The sequence below is a fragment of the Grus americana genome, chromosome 2, assembly GCF_028858705.1.
Source record: "Grus americana isolate bGruAme1 chromosome 2, bGruAme1.mat, whole genome shotgun sequence".
NCBI classification, from domain to species: domain Eukaryota; kingdom Metazoa; phylum Chordata; class Aves; order Gruiformes; family Gruidae; genus Grus; species Grus americana.
This window is the reverse complement of record NC_072853.1, coordinates 151,720,412-151,738,627: the sequence shown is the minus strand read 5'-3', so window position 1 is coordinate 151,738,627 and position 18,216 is coordinate 151,720,412. Positions and strand designations below refer to the sequence as shown.

Below are 18,216 nucleotides of genomic sequence, written 5' to 3'. Positions count from 1 at the left end.
CCCTGTAACCACTGGGATTTTTAGCACCTCCAAACATGAAACCACAACAGCTTTCAGCAAAACTGTTGTGTGAATCTCAAAGAAGACACTTAAATCCTGTGCCATCTTGGCTCCAGAAGCCTTCAACACATCCTACCTACCTTTAAACTAAGTGCCCACTGACTTTGCATTGAGGCTAATGAGATCTTCAAAAGGGTTACACGTGGCCGGGAGGGAGGGGGGTTGTATAATGTACCATATTATATATATAATGTATAGCATATTGCTGAATAATACTTAACACCTGCCATAGCTGTAAGGTAGCAGGCTGGTGTTCTGGCACCAGCTGAGGTGAATATTAAGGTCCAGTTGGCCATTCAGACCAGTTTTAAATTCATTAGCATCAGTGGAGCTACTTCTGTTTTCCACCAGACATGACAAATCACGCCAACATCTGGGTGAAGTAAGCACACCGCCTTTTCATAGCCTGAGCCATTAAGGTGATGCCTAGATAAATGTGTTTATTTTTCATGCAGATAACAGGATGCTCCTTAGAGCTAATAAGTATTTACTTTCTCTTGCATTGCTATTATCTCCCTCATTGAGAACTGTAATTAGCATCATTGATCGTTTGTGTAGTTTTCCTTCTAATTTTTTTGTGTGTGTGCTATGGTTGACTGAAACTGCAATGTGCATTATGTCAATACAGGAAAAGTTATGCTTGATCTCTGCCTTTACGCTGTTTGGACTGATCTTCCTAGGAAATGTGCGTAAGCTGTTCCTGTGACACACCACAATACTTTACACTGTACATCCAATTTAAAAGGGATAACCATACATTTTCCATCCAACAAAAATACCCACCCTGCTAACATTATCACCAAACACTTGAATTAGCTGCTCCCACTTCTCTCACAGTTTCTTGATGGGGATAGACAGCCAAATTCTGAGGTTCTTGCTGGGGCAAGTTTCTATCACCAAACCAAAAGGCGGGTGGCATGCAGCTCCTGTCTGGGAACCCAGAGACGAAAGGACCTTCCCCTTGCTCTCCCTCTGCACAGGCACTGCTCTCAAGAGGTGGTTTCACACAGGACATTTTCTGCAAGCATGTGATCTCTTGCTGCCAATTAAGAATGTCACAAGAGTCTTCCTGTTATTGACTATGTACAGCGAGGATTAAATAAAACCACAGACAGCCATGACGCATAAGGAAATGCCCACTCGTAGAGCCTGAGATGTGGAGATCGGTGTTGTCTTGCTGAAGTCAATGCCACAAAGCTAGTTTGCCGCAGCAGATATCTGACCAAGCATCTCCAGGACTGCTGTTCTTCCTGTTCGGGAGAAAGCATCAGTTTATATCCATCTACGGTCATCCTTTTTTTTTTTTTCAGATAGCGAGAGCTACACAAATAATAGATTTACAATAATAAAATCTGTACAGCAAATTGGCCTGGAAAGTAAAATCCTTTGCACAGCTTTTATTTTTTTCTGGCTTCCATACACCCACATAGGCATGAGCACACACTGGCAGAGGCATGCGGTGAAGAGCCTCTGCTTTCCAAACTGTCTCTGAGGGGAAAAGCCATCCCCAGCACGAGAACCGTTGCAGAAGGACCTCAGCACCCTCAGAGTGTGGCTGGAAGAGGTGTCAGCTCCTTCAGCACCCCCCTGCAGAAAGGACCGTCACTAAGACCAGACCAGGCCAGCCACGGCATCACCTAGCCAAGGATAATCCAACCCAAAGCAATTAAGCTTTGCTTCCCCTCTGTACCTGGCTGTGTGTGCCTTACACCTGGGCTGCTTCTCAGTAAGAAGCAAGCTGGAAGAGACTCACCCCAGTTTTTGCCACGTCCACCTGCATTACTTCCTAAGCTATTAGAAATCTGGAATAGGGAAAGACTCCTTATTTCTTTTGTTTCACTTTTCTCTCATCTCGTTGGATGGGGAATGCCCAGACTCTTCCCTAATTTGGCAGAAATTCAATTCACCTAGTCTGAAACCTTCAGAGCAGAGAAGAACCCATTAAGCTCATTTCCATTTGTCCTAGCAACGAATCAGTATATGGAAACATGAAGAAAACAATTTTTAATTACTTTTTCCATTATCTAGTTCTCACTTGCTGCCATTTGCCTAGTCTGTCTTCTTTATTCTCTTTGTGTCCGGCCCATAGCAATTATCTCGATACCTAGGAAAAAGCATTAGGTTTTAACATCTCAAGCTCCATTTTGACAAAGGCTTTGCAATCAAGAGACACTAAGAGGAGAGGATTAAACTTCCATCTGTTTGCCTTGAGGGGGCAAAGCAGAGAAATCAGAGAGAGGTTTCAAAAGATGCTCGCATGATAACGTTGCACACTCATGAGGCAGGAAAGCCTCAGATAAGACATATCTGCTTGGAAGTCAACCCAGGCATCAGCTGGAACAGGTTCTTAAAAATTCACGCTGGAAAGATTGCTTCTGATCCCTTCCTCCAGAGTGCCTGATTGCCTCTCTAGACCCTTGCCATCTGCAGCTACAATTTTTTGGACAGGAGTGAGGAAGTGGCCCGATCCTCCATGCAGCTGAAGCACGAACTGACACACCAGCACAGCATCGCCCAGAGGGAGCAGAGAGACCCCGCGGAGGAGCAATCCCATCCCTTCGTACAGATGAGCATCCCATAGCACAGCTGGGGCAGAAAGGCTGGTAGGACCCCACTGGGTCCCCCTGCAGCACCCCAATCCTGGGGGCACTGTCCCCAAGGAGAGGGGGTGCAGGAGCTGCTGTGGTCTGTCCCCCGCGCCATGCGCTGGCACTGACCCTTCCGGGGACAGAGCTGAGCGCGGCCGTGACTCATCAGCCTCCACTCCCCCACCAGCGGCTGGTGACTAATTGTATTTACTCCCATTCTTCGTGTTTTGGGGAGAACAAACATAAACAGGCTTAGCAGTAATTGTTGCTATGTCTCTACTGTTTCCTCCTTCGGCCAAGTAGGGGGTTTCCCACACACACATAGTTTTAGAGTAGCATTTTAAGTTTTTCTTCTTATCTTTAAGAAATAGTGTGAATGTTTCTTGGCTGGTGGGAAAAGAAGGAAGGAAACTCCAAGGAGTCATTTCTGATTTGGTGCAGACTCTTCTACAGAAGAGGGCTGGTCCACTCTGGGCAGCAAGCGTTGCCACAATGCAAAGCGGATTGCTTCCTGGTGCCCTGGAGAAGTCCCCATCAGCTCTGGAAAGATCACCTGTGAGGATGACATCTCTAAGGACATGGCCCAGAAAAACAACAACTCTGGAAACAGGTCTCCTGGCAGGAACATCAAACATCTCGAAGGCTGGTCTGGAGAACCAGCTGCTGTCACACGTTCTTGCCTGGGAAGCACTTACGTTTGCACATACCCACATACCTACAGTCCCTTGCACACACTTGTACATATGCAGGTATCATTGCACATGGATATATTTAGTGGGAATTTGCAGATCATGTCTGGAATGGACCTGAAAAGTCCTTGGGAGGTGAAGTCTTCTCCCTGCCTGGAGAATATATAGATTGGCCAGAGGAAGCAGGAAGAAGAGCAAAGGATGAGTGTGCAGCCAACCGGACAGGGCACTCAGGTAACTCAGGTTCTATTGAATAAGTTATTAATTATATAAAAACATTGCACAATTTTAAAATAACTTACACAGTACTGATATCTAAATTAATTACATAATTCCAGCCTCAGCCAGAAGTCTCAGACGATTTTATCTATAAGTTTTATAAACACATAGTTTTATGTATTTTAGAATATGTATAACCCAAAGCTCAGCAAGTAGGATGCTTTCCTGAGAGATGGGCGACCTTTGGTCAAGCTTTCACTTCCACAAAGCCCAGAGGACTGTTTAGTGACAGTAACGGCAGTGGCCGTGCCCCGGCAAGGCAATCCGACCCCGGCTGGCCCTGAGCACAGGCTGCCAGCCTCTGCAGCCTGCAGTTGGGCATTTAATTCCAGGTTTAAGCTCATCTCCGTGCTCTGCCTGCAAGCTGGCCTGTTTAAGGAGCTGAAATCTTGCTGCGAGAAACCTGCCCCACGCTGGGCACCTGGCGACTCCCACCGCTGCGCAGCCGGCTCTGGTGATGGCTTTGCCCCTCTCCGGGTGCTGTGAGCTTTGCGGGGCGATGCCTGCTGCAGCACCCGTGAGGCACTAAGCACCGTGAGGCCCAAACTCACCCGATCCGCAGACATTACATACCTGTAATACAGCATCACAAGAGCTGTATGCAATTGAGTTGAACACCGTATCCTTCCCAACGCTGGCTGCAGTCGTCTCGTCAGATCCCTGCCCAGTGCAGCCATCCACAGGCTGTGGCAAAAGCCGGTCCTTCATCCTGCCTGCAAGTGCCGAAGGCTGGAAGCCAAGTCATCCATGTTGCTTTTCAGTGCTGGGATGGATCCATTTGTTGCTTTTTCTGTTAATTTTGTGTAGCATCCTAATAGCCCTGATAATGCCGTCTCCCTCTTTACACATCACATCACAAGGGGCTTGCTTATTACTACAGCTGTAGTTGTGACTATTTTCAGGGAGGAAAATAGATTTTGTGTGCTCTGATCTTCCTTTTGTGCCAAATCCTTCCACTCTGGCCCAGGCAAAAACTCCCAGTAACTTTCTCTGGCAGGACTCTACTGTCTTGTTCTGAAACCTAGCATTTCACGGCAATTACTCGCCAATTGCTGCTATTCAACCATACCAGCTTTTTAGAAAGCTGTTTGGGGAAAAAAAATCCCTAAAATCAAGAAAAAATGGGGTTAGTATCTCTAAGTCTAGGTGGGCAACTTTTACTCAAAGGAGGAAGATGGCTGGTTGTGGAGGAGATCAGTAGGATAAGACACTTAAGACTGGAAACTATACCTGTACGTTGGATTTCTGATTCATTTTCACTGAATCATATAGGTAGCAGATGCCTGTAATCTTGCTGTTGGTGTTGAGACAAAAATCCCCTGAAAGCATCCCCAGCTGTGATTAAGCAGACACCAGGCTGTCTGTCCTGCAGCAGTGCTTTCCTCAAAAGCAGACAACTCAGGAATCCCAATACTGGCAACTACTTACAAATTTGTCATATGTAAGGAAATACTCTGGAAACTATTTGTGAGCAAACAGTTCCCAGGGTATTCCATTACTCATTACAAATTTGCAAATTGTTCATGAATGATCAAATATTAATATGTAGATGGGGTGCAGTATCAGAAGAGATCCACTGTTTCGATAAGAGATTAGCCACGTTCAGTGGGCGCCTGCTCGGTGCTGTACTCAGCACTGTTACGTCAGGCTCATCGATTGCCATTTAAAAAGAGGAAATGTCATTGAATATTTGGCCATGTAGTGAAGATTACTGAGCCATTATAATCTGCTTGCTAAGATGCTGATAGGAGAAAGTCGAATGCCTCCCGCATGCGAGGAGACGCTCTGCCAGTACAAAGAGCTCCCGGAGCCCTCGGGGCAGCGGGTGCGCTGGCTCCAGCACACATGCAGCCCCAAGGTGGAGCAGACTGTTTTTCTCATACCGTGTACATAACACTCCACCCAGGCCTCCCTGTGTAAATAGAAAATAAAGTCAAATTATGCCAGTAAAGAGTGGATTGCACTGGTCACCGGGAGTGCTTGTGTATGTTCAGCCATAATCTACGATAAGGTGCTTGCCATAAAATGCCTCCTGGAGGCAGCTTGGCTGGAAGCTGCAAGATGCCAGCGGAACCACCAGCACTTCGCTTCACCCCGTGGGGATGGCCAGGGAGGGACTGAGGAAAGGGTCGGAGCCGCTCGGGACCACAGAAGTCCCCAGGGCCGAGGGAGTCCCTCTCTCGTGCAGGAGAAAGGCAGGAGTGTTGATTGCCACCAACGGATAGAAGGGGACGAAGTTCGTTTCAAAGAAGTAAAGGGTAACAACCTTTCTACAGACAAAACTGTCCTGCAGTCAGTAAAGCACAGCAGTAATCAGGACGCAGATAACAGAGCGTATATGGAAGACAGAGATTACAGAACCCCACAACCAATCCATCCTGCAGCAAAAAGCTGCTGTAAAGCAGTTTTAACGCTAGCCTAGAAACACAATTGGAATGTAATGCTTTGGTATAGGATGTTTTGAAGAACAAAAATTTACAGCACATTTCATTGGCATTACAATAAATAAAAAAAATGCCTGAGCAGGTCCCAGATTTGGTGCATTTCTTACAAACAAAAAGAAGAATTTATTTCTGTCATCTGTTGATGCAGAAAAAAAGAGTTGTCAGCTTTTGATATAAAAGCTACACAAAAACTCACTTCCAAGAGAGTCGGTTTTATACTTTTTATTTATGAAGAGGCAGTCCCTGGTGTTTGGACCTGTCCCAGCCCGAGGCAAGGCTGCTCGGCAGTGGAGGCTGGCAGAGCCCAGCTCTGCTCGCCCACGGAGGAGTCCCCCACGGGGGGGGGACCACGCTCCCACCCTCCACTGGCGAGTAGGCGGCTGGAATTGGGTTTGAAGAAATACAGTTGTGGCTGTCCTTTACAGTCCCCCTAGGGAAAAAAAAAAATCAAATAAGGGAAAGGTAATTGCAGACTGATAACAGCTAGGGAGGCTGGGCACGGTACCTGTTGCCAGGGAGAGTTTGCTCCAGCACGGGCAGGGCCCCCTGCGCCTCCGGCCCCGCGGGGAGAGGTCAGGGAAAGGCATCCAGGGGAGGGAGGGAGCCGGAGAGGAGCTCCGCTGCTAGATGAGGAGCTGAGGAGAGATTGCAGCCAGCCCGGCCGGGGGCCCAGCTGGTCACGGAGCGAGATTTGAGGAGGGGGTTTTGTGGGAAAAACCATTGCATGCGTTCATGTAATTAAAACTTTTGTCGTCATGCATGTGCACAAAGGGGGTGAATTACGGCTGAACACGCAGCTTTGGGCACTTGGTAGGTTTTGAGAGCTGCTCTTTTGCAGGCTTAGCACAGATGTTGTGATTTCTTGTGTGCAAAATAACAAAAGGCCGCAGGTGATGGAAACTTTTTGCAGAGAGAAATGGAAAAGAGCGACCCCGCCAGCAGCGAGATTGCTGCAGAAGTATCTGTGCCTCTGCACTGGCTGCTTTATGCTGCTCTCGCTTGCGCCATGAGCACGCTCGGGAGAGAGCACAGGGCTGGAGAGGTGGGAGGATGGAAATGCATCACCCCACCGGCTGGGAATCAGTCACATTAGACTGGGGCTCACGTGCCAGCGCGGTGCCTGTAGGCACAGGGCAGGGATGGTGTGGATTTACCCGGGGGCATCACTTTGGGCTCAGGAAGCTAAACCTGGTATGACTTCAAAACCTTTAAAACGTGCCCCCTCCTGAGCGCAGTCTCACCACGCAGCAGACCAAGCCTGGCACCCCGGCAGCACGACCCCCCTTTCTATCGCATCGTCGGGGTGCTCCTCCCCACACCACCTGTGGGAAGAACCGGCTACATCCCAGGACAAGGCTCCTGAGCCGTGACAGACTGCCCCTGACGAGCACACATGCATGCTGATTTGCACCCTGAATCGTGTCCAGCGTGGGCCTTCGCTCCCCCGTCGCCACCCCCAGCCAGGGTGCTGCTGTGGGGAAAACACCGACCTGATGGCCACCAGCAGTGTGACTGAACGCTGGCTTCACAGCATTAATTCTCAACGCCCCCCACCAGGCTTTGACAAAGCGAACGCCATGGCAGGAGGGACCCTCCCAGAGCCTGCTGAGCCCCCCCCAGCAACAAACCCACTGCGACTGCAGGTGCCCAGCACGGAGCTCAGCAAAACGCCGCCAGCCACCGTGACAAAACACCTCCCCTGGGACCAGAGTGAATTATGCACATCCTTAAGTATTTGCAGGATAGAGGCCTTAGTTCACTGGGTTAAAATACCAGAACAATATAAAACACCTCTGCCTCTGGAACCCACTGCACTTCATAAAAATCCTAGGGACCCTGCTGGAGCTAAGCCATTGTTGATAGCCATAAAAAATTGGTTAATAAATCTTCTTCCACTGATGAAATAGCTACTTCACAGCCAGAACTAAACAAATTGAGCATTTCAAAGCAACCTGCTTGACACAAGCCCTGATTTGCACACCAATACAAGCATCCCCACCGCCCAGCCTGGGCAGGACCCTGAGCCTGCGCTGTTCATCCCTCCCCGCCGTCACAGCCAAGTGCCAGGAGGAGATTGATTACACCAATATTTTCCTCCCGAGTGACAGGAAGGGGATTTGCCTCCGCAACCCACAGGCCGTTAGGGTGAAACGATCCCAAAAGCAGAGACCAGCCCAGTGCACAGTGGCCACACTGGCTACCTGCACGGGCACTGCCCAGCTGATGGTCCCCCGCCGTCCAGAGCCTCTGGCGCAGACAGACGCTAAAAGTTCATCATGATGTGGGTTTTATCTTTTTTGGTTGCTCTCCTTTTAAAAATGGAAATGTAATTAAACAAAAGGCAAGTGCTCATCTCCCTGCTGCTCCACAGACACTGTTCTGACAGTTTAATCTAATAGGTGAAAAAGCAATTAAAGAAAAGGGTTTGTTTTTAAAAATTTTCTCAAGTCAGTATTTCTTAAATACAGCTGGTAGCCAAGATGAGGGAAATAATACATTTCACTAGATTTTCGCAACTGCACAGCTGTTGATGTATTATAATAGTGTGATAACTAGAAAGAGAAACATACTTTAACATTCCCGTTTTAATAAAAACTTCTTAAAAAAGAAAGTCTCACCCTGAATTCACGCCAGCATCTTTTTTTATGAAGTCAGGGCTGCCTTGTTCACTTCCCTCCCGCCTACAGGGAAGAGAGCGGGGCTGGGCCGCGGGACAGGGCCCGCTTCCAGGCGGAAATGTTCAGTGAAAAGTTGCATCTAAATCTGTTTCAACAGAACTCACTATTTACTGAACTAGATGTTATATATTTTCCTAGAGAATCACACTGGGGAAGAAAAAGCACATTTTTAGGCCCTTTTAGCAACAATGGATGACTTGAAAACAGTGATGAGCAAATCCCGTATTTTTCAAAGCCTTTTGAGTTGGGGCTCAGATTTCCTGATAACTTGTTAGGATTTGGGTTTGCAAGACAGGTGTTTGGCATTTCTAACTCCCTGCTCCCTTTAGGAGACATCAAACCCAGCATTAAACTCCTACGGTCTGGAAAGTTCAAGTCAAGGTGGTTTTTGTTTTGCTTTTCCCCCTGAAGGTCAGTTCAGGATTGAATCCTTTTGTCAAGGTTGGCTGGAGAGCAGGCGGCTCTGTTAATCTGCAGGCACTGCGGCTCCCTCCTGGCTTCCTTCCCTTGCAGTTTGTTTTACTTCAGGATTCACCCCCTGGGATTAGAAAGGCTGCAGACAAGGGTTAAAGGTGAAACAAAGAAAATGAGGTTGGTTGTTTATTTAGAGGGAGCCAGAATTCATAATGTTGGAGACACCGGGCCCCTCCCAAGAGATAACCGTCATTTTACAGCACCTCTCCACAACTTTTTTTTTTCCCAGAAATAAAATACAGTGACGAACTCTAAATACTATTTCCCCGAGTAACTCCTAGAACCAAAACAAGGAAGCTTTTTCCTGCAGCGTGACCAGCTGCTGGAACAAAACAAACACACTTCCATTGATCTCCATGTAGGAAAGCATCTGAAAAAAGAAATAAAGACAACTTTGCTTCCTTCAGAGACCTTCTTCTTTTATTCACTCAACTTGTGCTTCAATATGGAGGTGTTTTTTTGACCATAGATCTTTTTTCCTTGGGAGATAATCTTCTTATCCTCCTCCCTTTCAGTGAGAAGGCCAAATTCTTCTTCCATTTATTCTCTTTGGAACCCCACTGATGGGGAGATAACAGGCACATCCCATGCCACATGGGTAGCCTGATGAAATATTTTCTCTGTTCATACCTTGTTTTAACGATCACGACCGCAGCAAGGGATGGTGCAGATACATCCATTACACCTAAGGAAAAACCTTGCTCTTTCCCCAGGCTTTTCTGGGTGTTTTCCCTCCAGGGCAGCATCCGCTTGCAATAGCTAGATTTACAACAGAGCAAGTGGTTGTACAACAACAACAACTGGATTCCACGGTGCTGATAAGAGAAGGTAAGCCGTCCTGCGACCAGAGCCTGGCCAGTCACCCGACCACTAATCTGGGGTGAATCTGCTGGCGTCAGTGGCTTTATGCTAAACACACACTGGGGTGAAAAATGAGAGTCGCAGCTCAGCTCAGGCAGCCCAGCTCCAGCACTCTGCTACCAGAAGTGGCTGCTTACTTTCAAGCTCTCCGCACAGCCTGTAATCACCCAAGATTGAAACCAGATTTACAAGCTCTTTAGAGGAGGAGAAGTTTGTGATTTCCAAAGCAGACACATTTGGTATTTCAGAAAAAGGTCAAGCCCCCTGTGGAGTAAGGGGGTTTTAATAGAATCAGTTCAGCAGGAGTTAAGAGGAGACATACCAACCCAGCGCTCGCAAAGCCAGGAGAAGCAGAGGCATAAGAAAAGCCACAACCATTATTGTTTTGAGGAAAGAATCAGGGAAAGAGAGGCATGGGGGACGCTAAATTACATCTTGGACATTTGACTTCATTTATTCCAATCCGAGAGACTCTCTCAGTTAGAAATAGAGAGGGTTGTCCTTACGCTCCAGGGCTTGCAGCGGTTTCAAAGAAAGGAGTGTTTGTTATTGTCTGCAGGGGAAATCTGAGAGTGCATAGCACAATGACAAATCCAGGCTCCCAAGTTAAATGCATTTCAAAAGCATAGCCACCGCTTACCATCTCACCTCTTTGGCCTCCAGCCCCTGGCCAGGCTCTTCAGCTATTAATGTTTGTTCCTGGCCTCACTAGGTCACACGCAGTGGGTGTCCGGGACTGCCTTGTTCCACACCAGTACAGCACCCAGCAGCTGGGAAGCCCACAGAACATCACTAAGGCCCCTCTTTGTACCAGGAATACAGGTTTTCTAAAAAGTGTAATGGACAGCTGGTGTGGCTGAGGTGAGGCAATACAAGCAGCCACTACAGTGGCTACTTATGCAGATAGTTACTACTGATGCAGATGGCTACTGCTTGCTCCCACTCCCCTCCGCTGCAGACTCTACAGTCAGTTTCAGTGAAAAGATTTGGGGCTCGTTCCATAACTCGCATAGCTGCTGCCAGACAGACACCAGAGCTCATAACACAGTTTCCTGAATATATGCACTTTAAAATAAATTGGAAATCCAGATTTCAACCTTAGAAGACTCACAGCCTAGAAATTTCCAGGCCATATCAGCTACCACACCTAAACTATACATATTGCACCAGGTAAAAACCAGAACAGCCCCAGGAGATGGCAGCTGCTAACCCAAGTGCTGTCCTGAGTGACTCCTGTGGCCCTGCTCCCAGGGCTGCAGGGGAAGGCAAACAATCTCTTTTCCTCTTTAAAGCATCTCCACAGCAAGGGGCCAATTAGAGCATCCTGGTCTTCCTAGCCTTTTAATGGCAAAGCATAAATAGGCCCTTCATGTATTCAAATCAGCAGCAAATGAGTGGTGAAGGTCATAGAATGCTTAAATGACTATACAACATGCTCCCCCAGATTTCTGGTGGCTAAATCTTTCAAGTGCTTTCTCCAGATCTTCCAATTTGTCTAGTCATCCTAACTACTGGGGCAGCTATGTCTGACAGACACTATTTCAGGTTTGTCTCTTTGAGCACCAAGTTCCCAGCCAGTCATTCCCAAAAATAATACACTTGGCAGAGCAAACAACTGCCCTAGACTTCCAGATCAGTGCAAAGGAAGGGCAAGAGCTCTTAGAGGAAAGCAGCACTTTGAAAGGTCAGCCAGATGACCACAGGCCAGATTCCAACAGCAGTTGCAGCCACATAATTTCTTAAACTTTAGCAGCACTAAAAGCAACTGGAGATACATAGATGAAACTAATCCTTCTAAACTACACTCTAATATTGCAAACATGGGCACAGTGGGACCTTGGCATTCCCAAGGCTCTCACTGCACTCAGCTGGTATGAGTGTTTAAGTGTATGGGCAAGTTTGCAATATCAATACCTCTGTTTGCACAACCAAGTGACCAACTTATCTCCAACAAGCCTACCACAAAGTTTAAGTGCACTTTCAGGAACACCAACTTGTGAGTTAGAGGGGCAGGTTTCCCTTAATTACATCCCTTTGTGTTTCAGGCTGCATATCCCAAAGCAATCTACCATAGTAGCAGTACGCAAGATCTGAGTATTGCTGCAAGGTTGTTGTAACCCATTTGTACCATCCCCTTTCACTAGCAGGAACAGTAAGGGCTCAACTTTACAGCCAGAAGCGTTTCTAAAGCTATTTAAAACATAGTATTCATCTACATCCCACAGCAGCATTTTGGACCTCTTTTTCACCATGAGGTGGCATGTGCCTTAAGCAAGTCTACTTTAATTACTGCAAAATCTGATAAAACAAGAAAAATACAATAAGCTCCCTTGGATAATCCAGAGGTTTGGTTTGAGCAACAAGACATTGAATAAATGAAATGATCAAGTGATGCCAACTAGCTGAAAGAGTAAGAAACAACTAAGTGCACAAACTGGCAGAGAAGAAAAGCCATTGCAATAGCATAAAGGAGTAGCAAGAGATTAAAGCAAGTACACTGTTGATTTTTCAGTCCCACACAGTAGCAGCAGCATGTGATACTGAGTTACACTATAAAAGAGCAAGGCAGATGTTTTCCACTGTGCCCAGAGGGATTATCAGCAAAAAAATACACACAGCAGAATAGGCCTTGTGGTTTTGGGGCTTCCCCTCCCCTTCCCCCACCAAAAGTTGAGAGTATAAGGTACAAAAGAAAAAAATCACAAAAAAGAATTGAGACAAGGGAGGAAAACCAGCTATAAAGAATTAGGAGCCACTTACTGATGTGTTTTGCACAGAGAGAGGAAGCACTTCATTGAGAGGAAATAGTTATCACACAAAGCTGCAGAAGAATTCACTCAGGTAATGAGCAAAATGCAATAGCCAAGAATTTGAGGATGTGGGTTCACTGCTACTCAAAGTATTAAACAATAAAGCTGCCACCTGTATTCTGCAATAACCACCTTACTTCCCTCACCAAGTAGAAAAACAGATTCTGTTTTTAGAATTAATTGTTATGCACAGCATTACCATACATGCCTCTGATTTGTTTCCTGCCACCCCCTAAAAAAGTTGTTTTCCAAAACAAAAAGTCACAAGCAAGTTTCAGACAAAATATATATATTTAAAAAAAATCTTTACAATAAGTCAGGAAACATAGGAGCTTGCATACAGTTTATTATAATAACTCAGTTCTCAGCTCCCTACAGTTCAGATAACCCTGGTGACAGTGTTTACAACTTCTAATTTTTGCTTTCATAACTTTAAAGCAAACAATACATTTGAGTGTATTTTACTCTGTGCAAATAAGACAACTTTTGGAATCCTTCAGAAGAAATATCCAAGATTCTGTTTGCAGAGGTCCTTTGTTTCTCAAAGATGATTTATGAGAGTTTGTTTTAAGATAAAGTGCTCCTGTCCAGCAGAACCCAAAGGCCTTCAAAAGTTCAGAGAGTAAGTTTAGCTCAGATTAAAAAATAATTGGTCATACAAATTCCAGCTTCCCATGTCCGCTGTACATTCCCCAGTGGACTAGCGAAAGAATTTTATCATTGCTGAGGTCTGAATGTCTCATTTTATCACAGGTCATGCAGCAGTTCTCGTGACCAGTCACAGGCACCATGCATTCCAAGTCCAATTTTGCCACCTGCCCTTTTTTCGAATGATGTCCATGAAAACTATAGTGCAAACGGGAGAGCATTTGCTGTCGTTGATCTTGCAGTCTCTTGTTTTCACTCCTGAGCATCCGCAAAGCCAGCATGATAAGGAGCACCAAGATTAGCCCACCAGCTATAGGAACAGCAATTACAGCTGCCCTGAACCATAACTCTTTCGAAGAGGTCAATTCCTGCACCTTGGTGATGAGATTCCTGCTGCTGTCATGCTGGTATCTGCTCCCTTGTCCTGCAAAGGGAAAAAGATGTGAAGCTTATTGCAGTATCAATAATTGGTTCATATATAAGCAACTCCCTTAAACACCACACTGACAAGTTTAAGGAGCTACAGCTACACACTCTGCAGTATCTACAGAAAATATTCCTATGAAGTGAAAAATTAGTTTCTAAGGCTGTTTATAACATGGAATTTATTACCCTGCTAGCTGATTTAACTAGGAATGCCACTGCTTCTTAGAAGCAACGTCAAGTTGGCAAGACAGACCTCTAATATCAATGCAGACAAAAAAGCTACTCAGCTGAGACGCTCCCCTGCATCCATTCACCTGCTCCTCCCTCTGGTGTCTCTACTTACATTAACAACTAAATCAACAACAGGCATAGAAAGTCTCAACTGTCACCAGCCTGATGGCCAAAAGAGATTTCACCGAAGCTTCCTTGCCCTACCTGAAGTCTCGCCCCTGGATGGAGACAAAACATCATGTAGTCCTCTGTAATTGCACATATCTTCATGACAGCATTCCAATATGGACATGGTGGTGGTGCCAGAGTGGTTTTGTGCTTGTTTGGCTTGGCAGATATCAGCTGTGCTTGCAATAGAGTCCAAGCAGCCATGAGTAAGTGGGGAATGTGTATTCTGAGGATCAAGCAGTCTGGAGAAGCAGGCGCTAAGCTCAGATTTGCACATATAGCCAGTTGCAACACAGTGGGCAGCATCACAATAGCATCTGATTTCACCTAAAAAATAAAAATTGAGCAAAAAAGGTAAAAACTTGGTCCTCCAAGGACACCTCACTAGGTACTCTTATTAAGCCACAGCATCACACAACCAAACTCAGTGCCAGTTTTGGGGTACTCGACTGCAAATCCACAACAGCAGGGGTTGTTTCCTTCCCACCACTGTACAGTGCCTACCTCGCTGTAACCTTAATCCCTGCAAATGCCTTGGGGCACTTGTTTTTAATTACTAGTACTACAGTCCTTTGAATTAAAGCAAGAACATTTCACTAAAACAGGGATTGGGGGAGGGCGAGGAAGGTCACTGTGGCTTTTTTTTCAAGGTAAATAACAAACAAGACCATTTTATAGCTACTTCCACTCACTGTCAGCAGTCACATTAAATCACATTTAAAATGACATCCCAGTTTTAAAAGGAATAGACACATTCAGTCCTAAGGAAGTCACATCTACATTTTAAACCATTACTACAGGAACAGCATTCCATTTTTATAAAGGTAAGACTTCTTTTAACTGGGCATAAGCACACAACAAAAATGCTACGTTTAAGTATTTGTGCGACAAATGAAAAAAATCGGAACTGCTGAATTGTTTATTACCTCTCAATATTGTGCCAAAATTTAAAAGGTTTAACTAACACCTTATAAAGCTATTAGCTAGAACCATTACCATCTAAGTCTCCCAGTCAGGAAGTTTTTTACTGTGTGAAATTGGGCAACTATTTATAATTTCTCCAGAAAGAAAAATTCTTTAAGTAGCCATTCATGCAAAAAGGCTTTTTTATCAGTATTATAAAACTGAAACAGTACAGTTTATAATTAATCTGTTTGCCAGAGTCAACATCTCTCAAGTCAATGTTGAGTTATTAAACAGGGTAAAATTGTGAGGCTAAAAGCTCCTCCTTGCCCCTCCCCAATTCTCCATGCAATCCAAAATGCGGTCAAAAGGGGAAACACTTAGACTGAAAATCCTCTACCAGCTCTATGAAAAATCTCTCAGGAAACCTCAAAAATTTCTGAAGGAAGCAATAAAAAAAGTTCCCTTCATAAAACTCTTCATTTTGTGCTCTCCAAACTGCTCTGGTACGAATTATATGTGTCCTGTGCTATAGGGAAAACTTACTCTTTCTAGGCAAGTTGCAACTCAAACATAATTCAATGTGCCATCAATCTAAGGTGCAGGAGGAAGCCAGATTTTGAAGCCATCCTTACAAGAGTGCACTTAAAACTACTTCCAACATGCCCGGTGTATTTGCCATCATCACGGCACCAAGGCTTTCAAAGTCAACTGAGTTGTCAGATGTCTTCCTTCTACAGTCTGCACTCCAAGTTTCTTCCCACCTCATACCTAAAAAGTATTCTGAAAGATGTTAAAAATTATCTCAACCAAGTTAGCTTCCCCTCTTCAGCCTACCTTCATACTTTCCCCAAAATGCTACTGCAGGCTCCTGGCCTTGAAGTTCCCGCTGCTCCTTAAAAAAATCTGCTTAATAGAAGCCAAATGGAGTGCCTCACTGTCTCCAGTCCAATTCCCTTGGTCTGTTAGGCCAAGTAACCCAATTTTTCATGAATTCACATACATTGTGATCCAGCGTGCTACGGAAAAAAGACTCAAGTCATTTTCTAAGCACTCTATGTCAGTCTTCCCCCTAGAGTCTCTAAAAAAAATAATTTTCATCATTTTCTCACTATAAGAGTTAAAAATAAGATGCAAACAAGGAACACCAGAGCTGACAGTCCTCTCACGAGTCTCAGCACAGCATGGGAAGAAAGTGAAACAATACACATACTTCCATTCTGTTTATACAATCCCACTTAAAAATCTACATTTTATTGACCTAAGACAATCTTATAAAGAAAATCTGACAGGCTAGTCATCAGGTTAATTCAACTGCTTTTATAATTAAAGCCACATTTTCAGTGAAACAGAATGGACTTTGTATGACTGTATTAAAACTGTATTTCTGTCAATTCATAAAGTTTCTTCCTGTGCTATGCAAAAGGCCAGAAAGGGTATTTAGTATTTTGAAACAGGGAACAATGCCCTTCTGTTCCCTCCTCTTTCTTGTTACTGTATGTAGCTATTAAAGAAAAATGTCTGCTTTTAGTCAAGATGGCTACAGGAGAGACTGCAGGCTTCTCTTAAAGCTTTTGAAGTCAACAGCAGCCAGAAGTCTGTGATCCCCTAATTATATCATTATCAGGCACATAGTTTCAGTATCTGCGACTTCACATCACTCAGTCACTCCCTGTTCTGCCCGCTTTGATGGGGCCAGCGGGCTCCCCCCTGCACGCTGCAAGGGCTGTTATTTAGGGTTAATTACAGCCTTCCTTCCAAAATAAATAAATACCGTCGCACATCACCACCGCGCTAACTTCTCCTTTAACCTCCTCCCCGGAGCACGGCGATTACAGGCAGCCAGAGGGTCGCCCCTGCCCCGGGAGGGCGCTCCCCGGGCAGCCAGCCCCCAGCCCCGCGGCGGACGCCTGACAGGGCAGGGCGCGGCCGCCCCTCGGCGCCGCGGGCTCGCCCGGGGCCGGGCCGCCGCTCCCGCTCGGACAACCGCGGGCTCCCGCGCTCGGGCTGACCGACACCGGCGGCCAGGTGGGAGCGACGCGACGGGACAGAAGGGCAGGGCGCAGCCCCGGCGGCTCCCCGCCACCGCCCGCCAACAAAGGCTCGGCGAGGGGCTCCCGAGACGGTGCGGGTCCGCTCCCGCCGGCCTCGGCACCGACCCCGCCGCGCTGCCAACGCCGCCGCCTGAACGGCTCCCCCCGGGCCCGGCTCCCCTCAGGACCCCGCGCCCTCTGTCCCTCAGGCGCCGGGTTCCCGCAGACCCCGAGTCCCCCTCAGGCTGCCCCGACCCCAGGTCTCCTGCACCGGCCTCACCTCTGGTGAGCAGGACGGCCATGGCGCACAGCTCCAGTTGCAGCCAGATGAAGATGTAGCTGGAATGGCGATCCATTTACCCGCCCGCCTGACCCGCGGCGCGGCGCCGCTCGCCACAGCCCGCAGCGGAGGCACGGCCGAGCCGCCGCCCGCCCCTGCCCCGCCGGAGCGCCGAGGAGCCGCTCGCCTGCGAGCAGAGCCGTTGCGCGGCCACCGCTGCGGCGGGCAGGGGGCACGGCCGCGGCTCTCTGCCTTCCCCTCCCTCCTCCTCGGCGGAGGCGGCCCCGTCCCCCGGAGGAGCGGCAGACGCGGCGGCGACGACACTGCAGCCCAGCGGGCGCTGCCTCACTGACACGGCGACGGCGACTCCCGCCTCGTAAATACCGCCGGCGCCGGGCGCGGGCCGGACCGCCCCGCCCCCAGCACCGCCCCGCCCCATTGGCTGCGCCGCTCGGAGGAGGGCGGGGCGAACCTGCCCGCGGCGCGCCCCGCCCCCGCCCCGCCCCCCTGGCGGCGACGGGCTCGGCCCCGCGGCGCGACGTGTGTTCCCGCCCGCGGCGCCCCCGGGCGGTGGCGGCTCCGGCTCCGGGCGGGCCGGCTGCGCGGGCTATTAACCCCGCTTAATTCAATGATGGGCGCTAAGT

The 18,216-nt window shown here is 47.4% G+C and overlaps 1 protein-coding gene across 1 annotated transcript; it reads right to left on the bottom strand.

Moving 5' to 3' along the window:
- Positions 1-13,155: 13,155 nt before the first annotated feature.
- On the bottom strand, positions 13,156-17,938 carry BAMBI (BMP and activin membrane bound inhibitor). The gene is made up of 3 exons (XM_054818117.1): positions 17,573-17,938; positions 14,393-14,683; positions 13,156-13,955 (listed from the first exon to the last, which is right to left on the bottom strand). The coding sequence occupies exons 1-3, from the start codon at positions 17,646-17,648 to the stop codon at positions 13,537-13,539; spliced, it is 786 nt and encodes a 261-aa protein (XP_054674092.1). The 5' UTR covers positions 17,649-17,938; the 3' UTR covers positions 13,156-13,536.
- Between the last annotated feature and the right edge of the window lie 278 nt (positions 17,939-18,216).